Source organism: Amblyomma mixtum, chromosome 3 (genome assembly GCF_055824585.1).
Source record: "Amblyomma mixtum isolate Tamu chromosome 3, ASM5582458v1, whole genome shotgun sequence".
In the NCBI taxonomy this organism is placed as follows: domain Eukaryota; kingdom Metazoa; phylum Arthropoda; class Arachnida; order Ixodida; family Ixodidae; genus Amblyomma; species Amblyomma mixtum.
The window spans coordinates 75,849,904-75,863,220 of record NC_143014.1 but is presented as its reverse complement, the minus strand read 5'-3'; the positions used below and the strand labels follow the sequence as shown (position 1 = coordinate 75,863,220).

Sequence of the window (13,317 nt, the reverse complement as noted above, 5' to 3'; positions counted from 1 at the left end):
TGGCAAGTGGCAACAAGAACAGGCTAATTCTACTCAACAAACGGTAATACACTGGAATAACATAAGAGAATGAGAAAGACAAGCAATTCACAGCTCCTATACATAGCACTAATAAAACTAAACAACATGTGTCAAGACTTCAGGTAACAATCATCCCCACCAAGGATTTATATCCTAGATTACTAATCCAAAACCAACTGCAGACGCCTGGCTTGAATTTTCCCCAGCACCACTGTCCATAGAATCAAAAACTGCCACAAGACACAAATTTATACCACTGGCAGTCAGCAGACTTGGCATGGCAACCAAGTTTTTGCTAACATAAATAGCAGATGAAAGGTCATGAAATAAATTTGTCTCAATATTACTGATACAAATTAAGACTCCCACTAAGGCACTGCAGAAAATCCAAGAGCCAAGAAAAACCATCAAGTGTCACAATAAGCAGAAGCAGGTCAGAGATGAAAACATAGCAAGTGATTGTTACATAGTGATTATTAGAAGTGGCATCTGCTCCCAAAACAACTTCACACCGACAAAGAACCAGTAGCTGGTTTTGGTTTTTTGGGGTTTAACGTCCCGAAGCGACTCAGGCTATGAGGGACGCCGTAGTGAAGGGCTCCGGGGATTTCGACCACCTGGGGTTCTTTAACGTGCACTGACATCGCACAGTACACGGGCCTCTAGAATTTCACCTCCATCGAAATTAGACCACCGTGGCCGGGATTGAACCCGCGTCTTTCGGGTCAGCAGCCGAGCGCCGTAACCCCTGAGCCACTGCGGCAGGTGAAGCACCAGTAGCAGCAGTGGGCAAAAAAAAAAGACAAGGTGTTGGGTGGCATGCATGAAAGAAAGACTAAGCATAGCCTTAATGTGTGTTCATTATAATGGGATAATTTTTGTGTACTGCTAGAGCTCTGCCATCACCAACATTCAGTCCCAACACTAAAGAAAATGATTCCTCCAAACTCATTCAACTGCAGACATCAGCAAACCCCCCCCCCCCCAAAAAGCAAGTGGCATTAGCACTGCAAGGCAGACAGCACCATAAGACAAAGCAAACAAATTTAATAATAATGTGCATTAGCTGAGGGCGTACTATGAGATGGGTAATCACAAGCATAACAGGCAGAATAGGATAACAAAGGTATAGAGAAGAATGTGTCTACAGTTGGACATGTACACTATTCAGTCAATCACCTGAAGTACAGTGAACAAAGGAAACCCATTTCTGTAGAGTTGACAAATTTGGTTCAAATGTTCAAAAAACTAAAGCAACTTTGGCAATAAAATGAGTTCACATCTGAACCTCCATGACCCCATCCGAAACATTTAAGGCGCGGATATACTCCGACAATCTCGGCACGCGGGCGTGAGCCGGTGGAGGTCAGTCACGTCAAGTCGGCAACGCCGTGCCAAGCGCGAATTCAGCCCGCCTACAGTCCGACCGCTCTGACGCGGTGCAGAGGCTGCGACTGGAGAAGCGCATGCACAGAACGTCCGACACGCCATTTGTTGTAGATGCGCAAAGCAGCATAGCCCCGAAAAGAGGAGGAACCGGTCTGGTCGGGCCAGCGGTGGCCAACGCAGCCAGTGCAAAATGCAGCCCGCTGCATTCAGTGCCGGGTGGCATCGGACCACGCCGGAAGCCGCCGAGCACGCTGGCGGTCAGGCGCTACTGAAGTGTAGACGGTCGCATTTTGCCGACGTGACGTCACCGTGCCGCACACGCGCGCTACATTGGTCGGAGTATAACCGCGCCTTTAGGATTTAAACATAAGAGCGAGAAATAACCTATAAAGCAGCCAAAGAGGTAGAGAGCTGCCTATCACAACATGCTGGTCTGCATACATTTCATACTATTTCATAATGAAGCCATAGCAGCCCGAAATATAACCTACACTGCCAGGGCCACTACCTCAGAATCCACGAAGTGCAATATGATAAGCAATAAATACCACTAGCATACTGCTGATGAAAAGTGACAAGGAGAGTGTACAGTGTGCCATGCGACATAACCTACATTTTCTAGCAGAAAAAAAACATGGCGTACATATTCATGTAAGGGCCATACTTTTTTTTCCCACAGTTTTGACGGGGTGTGGCCCTCACACCAGACCAGCATTTTTCCGTAAAAGTTTTTTGGCTACAGCACAGCACCCTTTTTTATATGTCCCCTTTTTAAGCTGTGACACACATTTTTATGATGAATTAGCGCAGTCCCAGCGGATCCTTCACATACATAATGCACTGAAAGTATAGATAATAGGATGCACACCCAACGAACGGCACGAATTAACTGCATAAAGTAAAACAGATTGTTAGATCAATTCACTCACAGACGTTAATGCAAGGTTATTGTGCAATGGTGAATTGGTAACAAGGTTAGACCTTTTATAGTAAACCATGACTAGATTCAAAGCACTTTCAGTGTGGCTTTGATGCAAAGTCCGCCGCCACAAAGAAACGCGCCGATAGCATCGGTGCGCCCCATTCTAGTTTGTTTGCGCAGCATACCGTTTTGTCCTTTCTGGTGCAAACACCGAGTGCATAAGACGAGTTACCAGCGCTGCAGCACGGCATGTTCACGGTTCCAGGCAGAGGTCGGCAGGCGGGACAACGCATGCATTGTACCCAGTATCACAAACAGCTAACGTCTATCAGTTTCCAGCATAACATACTATGTGGACAAAATTATGCACACATGAAGCAATTCTTCTGGCTGAGTTTTTTTTTTTTTTCCCCCGAATTACTGGCTGCCTTGTTGGGGGCACGGCTTGTATATGAGTATATACGGTGCTCTTAACAAAAAGAATGAAGGGGTACACACAGCCGACTATACAGGTTCCTCCAGGAAGCAACTTTACGAGGAGGCTTGAAGAGAGGCCAACGATGCTTGATGAACAAAGCCCAGTGGTTTTCAGTAAGTTCACATTCGAGGATATGATGCCAGCGACGGCAGACTTGGCTGCAGTGCCAGAGAGAGACATCGTCCAGTCGACTGAAGATGAGAGACAGCACTACATACAGCAGAGGAAAAAGGACCACAGAATCAGGATCTCGCCACTAGGGCCCTATACAAAAAATTCGTCATCTCATGTAACAAATCATCACAACACAGAGACATTACACACTGTAGGGATATCATAAACTGCTATGTATGTTTAGAACCCTTCGTTTTCGGGTAAAACCCAACTTTAGCCAAATTTTGCACCTGAACACATTTCTTAACTATCGGGTTAAACCCGAGTTCTCCCCGAAAATGTGCCTTCTAGAGTACACACAAGGGCAAAGGAATGAAGGGCTCATTAAGATATACATATATATGAAAGGGCATAGAGAATATAAGTTCTCCTCAACAAAGCTGAAGACACTGTACGAAAATTAGCGGGTATTCTGTGCTCAATCTTGAGGAGTGTTAACTGGTGACATTAAACCTCTCTTACCGCTTGTTACTCATGACACGACAATTTAAGAATATGTTCGAAAAGTAACTTTCAGAGGCAAGACGCCAGAAAATGGCTAATGACCAGGCTTTTATCCGTCATCATGTATCAAGCACTATTCACGCTAACAATGTCACGCTCCAGGGCTCTTGCACGTTTCAAGTAGCCTCTGTGATGTTTAATGACTGTTTTTGCAGTGTACAGGGCAGGCAGGTCTGGCATCCACACGAAGTGCTATGCAGGAAATTGACAGTTTATGCAACCAAATAATTGTAACAGATTAAGAAAATTGGTAACAGTCTTTTTTTTCTGCGCAAACAGCCAGTCCCATGTTGGTTGCAAAATACTGAACAAAAATTAGGGCATTTTCTGTCCCCCACAAAAACGAGTGCTTATAGCAGATTGTCTTTTGCTGGAAAAAAAAAAAAAAAACCCGAATAATGGAAATTTTTGCTGAATAACCCGATCTTACAAATTTGAAGAAAAAATATCACCAGGTTTTTACCCCTCCAAATTTTGGAGGATATAAAACCTGAAAACGAAGGGTCTTATGCACGTTTTCTAGAACCAACTAGATAGAGAGGTATCCTCATACTCTCTTAGTTTAATGAAATAAAACAGCACATTATGCAATATGCGCATTATGCAATACTAACTAGCCCGGCATCTTGCACTTCTGAACTTCATCTCTTAGTTTGTTGCCAAATCGCACAGCAGTCTAAAGAAAATCACTTACTGCGCTCACTAAAAGAATGAGGCAAGCATGTGACACTTAACAAATGGAAGTAACACCTGCTTTGTAACAGGCATTCAAATTATGAAGCATTACACCTTCAAGCAATTCACCCACCTTCAAGAGGGAGACGAGCCAGGACACCATCAGGAGTGGATTCCTGTGGCCTTGGACTGCTCAGTGCAGATATGCACTCTGCGAGTCTATCTGGTTTGGGACCTGGTGGGGGCAGCTTTGGCCGCTCAACATTATGCTTTACCATGTCATAGAAATCTGCTGGCTCATCATTTCCAGAATCTTCAGAGTCACTTTTCTGCAAATAAAATGAATTGAGCTCTTGTAAACAATGGGAGGCACAAAGTTAGCACAAAACGGGGCAAAGTGAATGTAAAGAAAAACAAAATGCATAAAAGCCAAGAGAATGATACAAGTGGGGACACTTTTTGCACTTTATAATGCAGCAAACAAAATATTTTAAACAAAAGCCAAAGGAGTAGGCCTCTATGCAGAGCTTCACATAAGCAGAATAAGAATTATTACAACCGACCAAGAGAGAGAGAGAGAGAGAGAGAGAGACACGCGCGCACGCACGCACACGTTCGGTAAATGCAGGAGGAGGTCCCAAAACCGCTGGCTACAGGACCTTGGCTTTGGGACTTCCTCCAGCATTTACCAAATTTATTTACCCAAATGTATTTACCTAAAGTGAATGGCTTTGGGACCTCCTGTCCCATACACTCAAATCAACAAGAAAGCACTCAGAACTGTGAACATGCAAGTACAAACCTGCACAGCACAGTGTTCCCACCACACTTTGAGATGCAGGTCTGAGCACACAACTTTGCATAGCACATCCTCAAAAAATAGACGTCATATATGACCATGACATGACTCACATGTTTGCAAGCATGCTTAAAAAAGCTAACTGTGCACACTATCTTTAAAATTCCATTTTGCTTTGACAACGTCCACTTAGCTGTGGACCAGCGGTGATTTTCACAAAAGTTTTTAACCCCTAACAGGCAGATTTTTTTTTTCTTTCAAAGATTCTTCATCATCGGCACCAAAGTGGTCATTTAGTACATGTGCTAGCCATCTGACGGCAAACCAAAAAATTGTTTTGGACACACTCTACTCGCCTTAAACCAGGCATACAGTGCCAGAAAATAAAATAAGCTGAACCACAAATGACAGTCAGCATATGACAAGCCTGGCTCGTTCAAGTCCGCTGGGGCGGTTAAGGGTTAGTTAAGCCTTTACATGCCAAAGTAACATTTTCGGTTACACAGGTTGGAATTCTCGTTTTATTTTTAGGAAATTTGGCACTTTTTTTGGTGTTTATTTCATAATGGAATTTTTATCTTTGCTTTCTTAAACTCGAGCATCTGATTAGCCAGCAAATAACCCTTTCAGGCGCTTTGTACACAATTGTATATACAGCAAACTTGCAGCTTTTTTTGAGAGACTGGTGCACCTAGCAGTGATTTCATTGTTTTAGTCGAATTGAACATCCTTCTTGGCGCAAATAAGTCGGTTTTTTGCGCCGTGTAGCGAACGCAGTAAATAACATTTAGGTAGCACTTTGTCCACCATTTTTGTGCAGACAGATTTTGCTGCGACTGAAAACATTGATTGTTTTTGCTCAATTTTGAGCGTAACGTGCTCTTCGAAACACAGTGATTCCACGATCCCTAGTGTACTATTTCAAAAAAATCTGATACGGAATTCTGCACATTACTGCAAAAACTTACCCGCTCGTCTTTCACGCTCAAAAACTAACAAATTCCCTTTTTTGAGGCCTGAATATACTACTTAGGCGAAGAAATAATTAATTTCAATCAAAACAAAAAATGGCACCTGAAAGGGATATTGCACAAATTGAAGTATTGAAAGACAAGTTAGTAGAAGAAAATATTACCACCATTATAATTTTAACAATTTTAACAGCATTTGCTTTGGGGGATAGTTGACTCAGGGTTAAAGGCTGACTTTTTTATTATTTTTTTATTCTGATAAAATATTACGATAATGTAATATTATTTTTTATTCTGATAAAATATTCTTTCAAATAAACAGTTGCAAGCTAGCATTTGTTTCATCTACATTACTTTTGTGCCAAATGAGTTGCGCAATGAAGTAGCCTGTTCTTAAATTGTAACAATGTGGGAATTAAATTATTTAACCGCCACTTAAAGATGTAAGCGGAAGTTTAGATAGAAAAACTAAGTTGTCTTGTTCTTGCACTCTGGTCTGAGCGACAGTGCTGCATATCACAAGATCAGCGTGCTGACAGCAGTAATGCAACTGCTACTGAACCTGCGCAACAGCCAGATCATGACCTTTACACAACAGCGTAAGAGTGCCGTGCTGCAGAAAAGCCAGTGTTAGCATTGCATTGTTGCAACCGAAAAGTCAGGATTGGTCAAAAAGGTGGCTATGTCATACGTAGAGCGGCAAATTTGAAAAGTGATTAAAACATTAGAAAACTGGTGATTAGAAGCTCACAAGATCACTAAAATGTCATCAGGACATGTAAGTACATAAAGTAAATGAATTGCACTGAAAAGAACACTGGGGTAGTCTGGAATCAAACCCCGGACCCTTGGGTTGCGAGAGATACATACCGCTAGGCCACGCAGGCACATTCGTACAGCTTGGCTAAAACGGGACTTACATGTATGTCATGTAGCCTTTCATATAATGAGTGTGATTGGGAAAAAGGAAACACTGTCTACGGTCTGCCTGAGCAAGAGGAACTGCTCTCGTGTCATACCCTTAAGGTGGAGCTTAAATGCCCCCCCCCCCCCCCCCCCCCCCTATTAACGCTTACGCATGTTTTAGTGTCAGTGTCCTTAGACACAACCAAAAAGCCTACTTAACCAACTAATGGCCCCCAGCAGGTGATGATAGTGAGCAAACACGCTGCAGACATTGCTTGACAAGGAAATGAGGCCTCCAAGAAGTCGGCAAAGGCCGACAAAGGCCAAGTCGGCCTGAGCCAACGGAGCAATTTTTCACACACAAAACTACGCTACCTAACCCAATAATCTGACTGTCTCACAGAGTCCCCGGCTTCCGATCTTGATTATTTTCCCTTGTGGCCAAGTTTGACTTGTACTCAGCAGTAAGCTAGCTGTGGTGTAGATGCCAAAAATACCAACCTTCTTCGGTTAAAACCGAATTTCAAAAATTGAATTTGGAATACTTTTATTGGCTTTTTTTAGATTTAAACCATAAAATCCAACGACGAATTATGAGGCATGCCTATATGAACCTTTCTTCATCAATTTCGAACCCCTAGGGTTCTTTAATGTGCACTAACACCTCAGTACACAGGTGTTTTGCAGTTCGCCACAAATCAAAGATGCCAACTCCTACTCAGCATCCAAATGCCATAGCCACTGGGTCACTGAGGCAAGTGCGACCATTGCAGCACTGGAACCACTGGGACTATTACAGCAGCCTTTAATGCCACATTTAAGTCATACCCATTACGGCTTGAATATGATGCACAACAGTTTAATAGAAAGCAATGCATAAGGTTGTGTTCACCAAATCTTTCTGCCTTGTTTTTATGGAGTGACAGAAATGAAAAATGCTTCATTTAAATCAAATTTTGGAAGGCCGCATCACTTTTACATTCCACCGGTGTGCTAGTCTAAGCATGCCATCGTAGGAGTGTGAGGGCGGCAGTTGTTGGCACCAACAGGGCACAGCATTGGCAACTTCCTCAGTGCACACAAAGCACACAACCTACAAATGTTTGCTCAGCTTGGGAAAGGGCCAGAGGCTGTTTGGCATAAGGTTCAAGGCTGTAAGGTGGATTATGGGTGAGCTGCCCGAATTCTTTTACGACAGCATGCAGAGATCACAGACAGTCTCAAAACTTGCTAGGAGTGCAGTGGGATCTACGAGCATGGAGTGACGTCTTCCAACTGTGCTGTTTTCATATGCTCGTCAGCCAAACATACAGGTGTGGAAACTGTCACCCCACACTTGTAGCTTCTATCACTGCCAAAAGGTACTTTTGATCCAACTAAGTCCAATCCTGGTCAAAGTTTCAAGCATGCCCGGCATGCAATGCTGTGACCTCATCGACGAATAAGCGCGCTACTTACCAAGTGGCGCCACGTGCACACAGTTTTAGAAGTGGTTACCCCCAAATGAGTTTGTAATGAAGTAAAAAAGCTAATGAAAACACTTCTCATCTAAAATTCCATGGCTGTGACGTAGCTACAGTACATCCCATCACAAACACGTTCAAAATACCGTACTAACAGCCCTAATCATCCTGCGATGGCACTTGAACAATTCATTACTGCTGCTAAGACAAGTGTGTGGTGTGAAGAGTGGAAACACAATTTTGGAAATCAAGCCACACTAATAAGTTCATGTAAATCTTCATAGTTTATGCAGGACATCTTCCTGTAGGCTTCATTTCTGTTTACACTTTAGGAATCGTCTTGGTGCCACGCAGAGCTGGATTCAATCGCAATTAAATTTAGCTGCGCAGTGACGCTTGACCTGCGTTGAGTTCAATCTCAATCAACTCGAACACGATTAAAGAAGGTGTGAGAACAGCGCATCATTGGTGGAAGTGCACTGACACTAGAGGGGACAATAACAAAAGTGATGTGCTCGTGTGAAAGAGGGCACTCCACATGTTCATTTGAATGTAACACCCTTCAATTCCATCATTTAATTAAAAAAAGTCACAGCCCATGTGGTAAAACCCTGTATACAAGGAATACTGATACATCACCGGCAACAACAAAAAATTATATTTAATAAATGCTACAAACTGTCAAACATTGCAATTCCAAAAAGTAAAATAATGTAAATTTCCTACACGACACTGCACTCAATTAAGCATCAATGGCACTGCCAGGAAGCCATATTTCAAACAGCTCTGAAAGGCAACCGCTGCAAAACATGCACAGACCATAATGACATCTAGCATTTGCTCGCCTGAATTCAGGAACAAGTAACATGTGTTCCTTATGTACAACTGACAGTTGTTAGATTGGGCAACAAAGAAAAATAAAAGCGACAGTTACAAGCAGTCTTGCAAAGCTTGCGATAAGAAAATGAAGTCGACTACTCATGGTATGTGAGGTAGTGCAAAACGGGACAAGGGGCAGAGAAAGACGTACACAACACAGGCGCCTGTGTTGTGTACGTTTTTCTCTGTCCCTTGTCCCGTTTTGCGCTACCTCACATACCATGAATCACAGTTACCGACTCGCCCAAGTTTCTACCCTTATCGACTACTCACACAAGCTCCTACCTGCATTCTACCACACCTTCCATAAAAAAACTTTCTGCATCTGGCTGTGCACGGCACGTGTGTGAGATATACCTTAAACAGCTAAGATGCTCACCCATCCTTGGTCTCCATCCTGCACGGACAGCACGTCAGGATACAAAAAGGCATGGCAGGTGCAACATAGTGGGTGGCCAAAGGATGGTCCATAAAAGCCATTACAGGCGTGGCACACAGTTTGCTGTCAGGGATGAAACAAGAATTATGGTACCAAAGCACAGCGAAAGGGGGACAGCAGCAGTTCCTCACTAGGGAGGGCACACGAGTAAAACGCACCTAATAATAACTACACACTAGGTCAGCAACAACTTCTTAAAAAAAAAAAGACTGAACGTTGTTTTTTACTGCATTCTAACTGAGCTTGGTTTCACAATTTGTACACCACAGTCTGAACTCGGTTGCACTGTCGCTTTAAAATGGCATAACTCGTTGGAAGCGATATGTAGTTGTAGAAAGTGCAACAATAATGATCAACACAAAAGTCAACAACCGTATCAATTATGAATATGCCTACAGGCTGCCGATACATTATTTCTGAAAATCTGTGACTAGTTCTGCGTATGGCGGCACGGCTACGCCGGAGAATCGCTCGCGCAAGCCGTGCGCCAGCGCTCATTCGTGGTCGTCCTCAAAGACGCTCTAGAATACCACTGTGAAATGGTTTTAAACCTGCATTTGGACATCTCATTCGTTGCGATTGTCGCGCCGAGAACGCGATATGAGGCACAGCTCGATCGAGCATGATACTAGCAGTCAAGTCTGGGAACAGACTTGAGCGCTCTGCGAAGTATCGCCCGAAAGATCGCAGTCTCAACACATAAGCAACGAGAGGAAACTTCGGTCGCCACCACATTAGAAAGACTCAAAACGCCTCTGATGCTCTGGCAGGTCACGCTCTCCCGTGCAATGCACTAAGGGGAGCGTAACGACTACACATCGCCACTACACAGGATAGGCGGCCGTGAACCTCAGCGTGCACACTACTAAAAAAAAAAACAAACTCCGGCATGCTATTAGTTACACCGTTTAATACACCTGATGCATAGCGATCGCACAGCGCGTTCCACCGACGACTTCCAAGGAGCAATCTGATCGCCAAAAGGTATAAATAACGAACACACGGCTCGAAAATTGGTTCCGACAAAAACACACCGTTAACAATACATTCTGTACACACACGCTTTCCTTCAGCGTCACTACATGCAAGCTATCTTTCTTTACAAATAGAATTCGGACAAGCGCAGCTTTCGGACGGCTAGCGACACGGCATTGAATGCGAGGGAAGCAAACACAAAGAAGCAAGAAATTGCCACCACAGAAAGCTATTACGTACCTTGAACTGGAATATCTTGTGTCCATTTTGAACTATTTCTTCTAGCCGGCCATCAGCAGGCCGCCTGACAGATACCGTGCTGCGCTGGTGATTGCAGTTCACGGCAGCCATTTCCTAAGCCATGCGCTGCCGTCGAAATGAGAATGTTAAACTTGAACGACAGATCAAGACTGCATAGTCTCTCCACTGGCACAAAGGTGCCCAGTTTTTTGCACACCCTTCACCTACTTCGCAGCGTAACTATTCCAGGCAGCGATGAAAAAACACAGGACGTTGACGCTTTTCTAGGTAGACACTCTGCCACCATTCCAACACTCGTTCAGTTACGTTTCCTCCGCGCGAGCACGGCACGGCGGACGGCGGCTCGCGACCCGCGTCCCCGCGTTCGGCTTCCAGAAGCGCAAGTGCTGACACACTGTGGACACTGCTACTATGCTTTGGCAGTTTGTTTGGCAAAAAATTATAAGTGTAACTGACTAACATCGAAAAACAAAAAGTTTTGCCGAAGTGCCAGCATAGTAATTTTAAATATTAACTGAAATATGTCATCAGTTGTCATGCCTGCGGCTTACAGCCAAATATGCTTGAGAAAACTAAAAAGCAACAACCCAGCTTGAAAAGCAAAACGAAACAAAACGAAATGCGTATCCCTGGCTTATTTACAGCACTCTATGTAGTTGCGTTCGTACCAGGAATTATACGTCGTGGTTTGCGCACGCGTTTAATTTTTGTTTCTCTCTCTGTTTACGACATGGAGGAACGTCGTCAAGCGACGTTCGATAATAAATCAAAAAGTGGGGCGCGGGGGATGGGAAGTCATTTTTGTTTTGCCTTAAAATCTTCGCTGCGTGCATTCGCAGGTCTTGTTTGGCTTTATGGTTGTAGTCGAAGCGGAATTGTGGAGGCAATGCACTGGAGAGTCCACTTTGAGCATATGCAAAGAGGCGGGGATTTTTTTTTTTTGAGGAAAGGAAGTGCACGGGCCTCTAGTGCTAATTTCAAAATGAGACCGCCACGGCCGGGATCGAACCCGCGTCTTTCAGGTCAGCAGCTGAAGACAATAACCACTGAGCCACCGCGGCAAAAGGTGGAGTACATAAGTAGGGACAAAGTGCGTTCTGTGGATATCTATTCAGCTCAAGCTCCTTTTGTGTGAAGCAGGCTTGTTTTTTTTGGATTCATTTCCTTAAAAGTGTGCAATTCTCGCAACTTTCATTTCCCTGCAGAAATGATAGCACAAGGCAGAGTGTCCCCCTACAGTCCTGGAAGAAAACCCAATTGATTCCGATTGGAACTTCCCCCTTTTTTTTTTTACCAGTAATCTCAGGAATTGAGAAGAATGTCCATCCTGTTAGATTCATCCAACTGGTTTTGCAAATTCCAACTGGTTCCTGAACTGGGAGAGATGACATAAATTGGAATTTGCGGAACCAGTTGGATAATCCAGTAGGGCCAACCAACTGGAGCTGCATGTCCCATTCAATCCATTTGAATCCAATTGGCTGTCCTATTGGTTCAATTTGGATTGAGCTGGGATGCCCAACAGGTACTTGGGATGGTATCAGTATAACACAACCGGTCCTGACACCATGGGTGAAATGGGGCTTCTGACAGGGTCCTTGCTTCTTAGTCGGATTTTCTTCATGCAGCACAGATCACATTGACTAGCCTCAAGTTCTGTCAGCAAATGACGGAAGGGAGGTTGGTAGGACCAGCCAAGATCTCTCAAATGCTGACGGAACCTCTGAATGCTATGCTGCGCTCCACCAGACAGATTGGGCAATGTCACACTGAGCCTTTCAGCCACTTCATTATGAATTCCCAATGAGCACTCACTTATCCCCATTCATATCGGATGTTGCACACAGTAGTTTGTCACACGCAGCAGTAAGGCATACTTTCATTCCATAGAAACAGTTTTCCAAGTAGTATATCCCTGCTTTAAGAAAGCCAATTCGTTAGTTTTCGAATGCAAAACACCAACGGGCAAGTTTTTACATGCACGTAACAATTTTGAGTAAAGTGCCGCAAAGGATGGAAATCAAAATGGCCAATGCCACGATTTGTCAAATAAACACCAGAGGGATTGTGGGATCACATTGTTTCGAAAGATGCAAATGGTGCTAGAAATTCAGGTAAAATTTACTGCTGGTAGCAAAATCAGTCTTCATTAAAATGGCAAAGGTCGTGCTAGCAAGCTGGTTTGTGAAATATTATTTACCGCATTCACTAATGACATAAAAACATAAAAAGCCACCCTATTTGTAACCTGAAAGAAGCCAAATTCCCCTGAAACGAAGCAATCACTGCTGTACTCAGCTTCATACAGAACAGTCAACACTGCCAAAGCTCGCGCACCTGTTCGTGCAGGCAAAGTCTGTGCCCAAACAGTAGTTCGCCATACAACCAAAGTGAACACAGGCATATTTCGTTGCGACAGGTCTCAACTACCACAACTGGCAACCTCCCTCACTTTGTTTTA

The 13,317-nt window shown here is 43.8% G+C and overlaps 1 protein-coding gene across 1 annotated transcript in view; it reads right to left on the bottom strand.

Annotated features, from left to right (window-relative positions):
- Positions 1–11,274, bottom strand: part of morgue (modifier of rpr and grim, ubiquitously expressed) — a 33,445-nt gene extending 22,171 nt beyond the window's left edge. The window contains exons 1-4 of the mRNA XM_089579721.1: positions 10,836–11,274; positions 9,561–9,683; positions 4,297–4,492; positions 2,831–3,020 (exon numbers count right to left, since the gene is read on the bottom strand). Of these exons, the coding sequence (XP_089435847.1) occupies positions 2,831–3,020; positions 4,297–4,492; positions 9,561–9,683; positions 10,836–10,946 (620 nt within the window). The 5' untranslated portion in view covers positions 10,947–11,274. The remainder of the gene's footprint in view (positions 1–2,830; positions 3,021–4,296; positions 4,493–9,560; positions 9,684–10,835) is intronic.
- Positions 11,275–13,317: the final 2,043 nt, after the last annotated feature.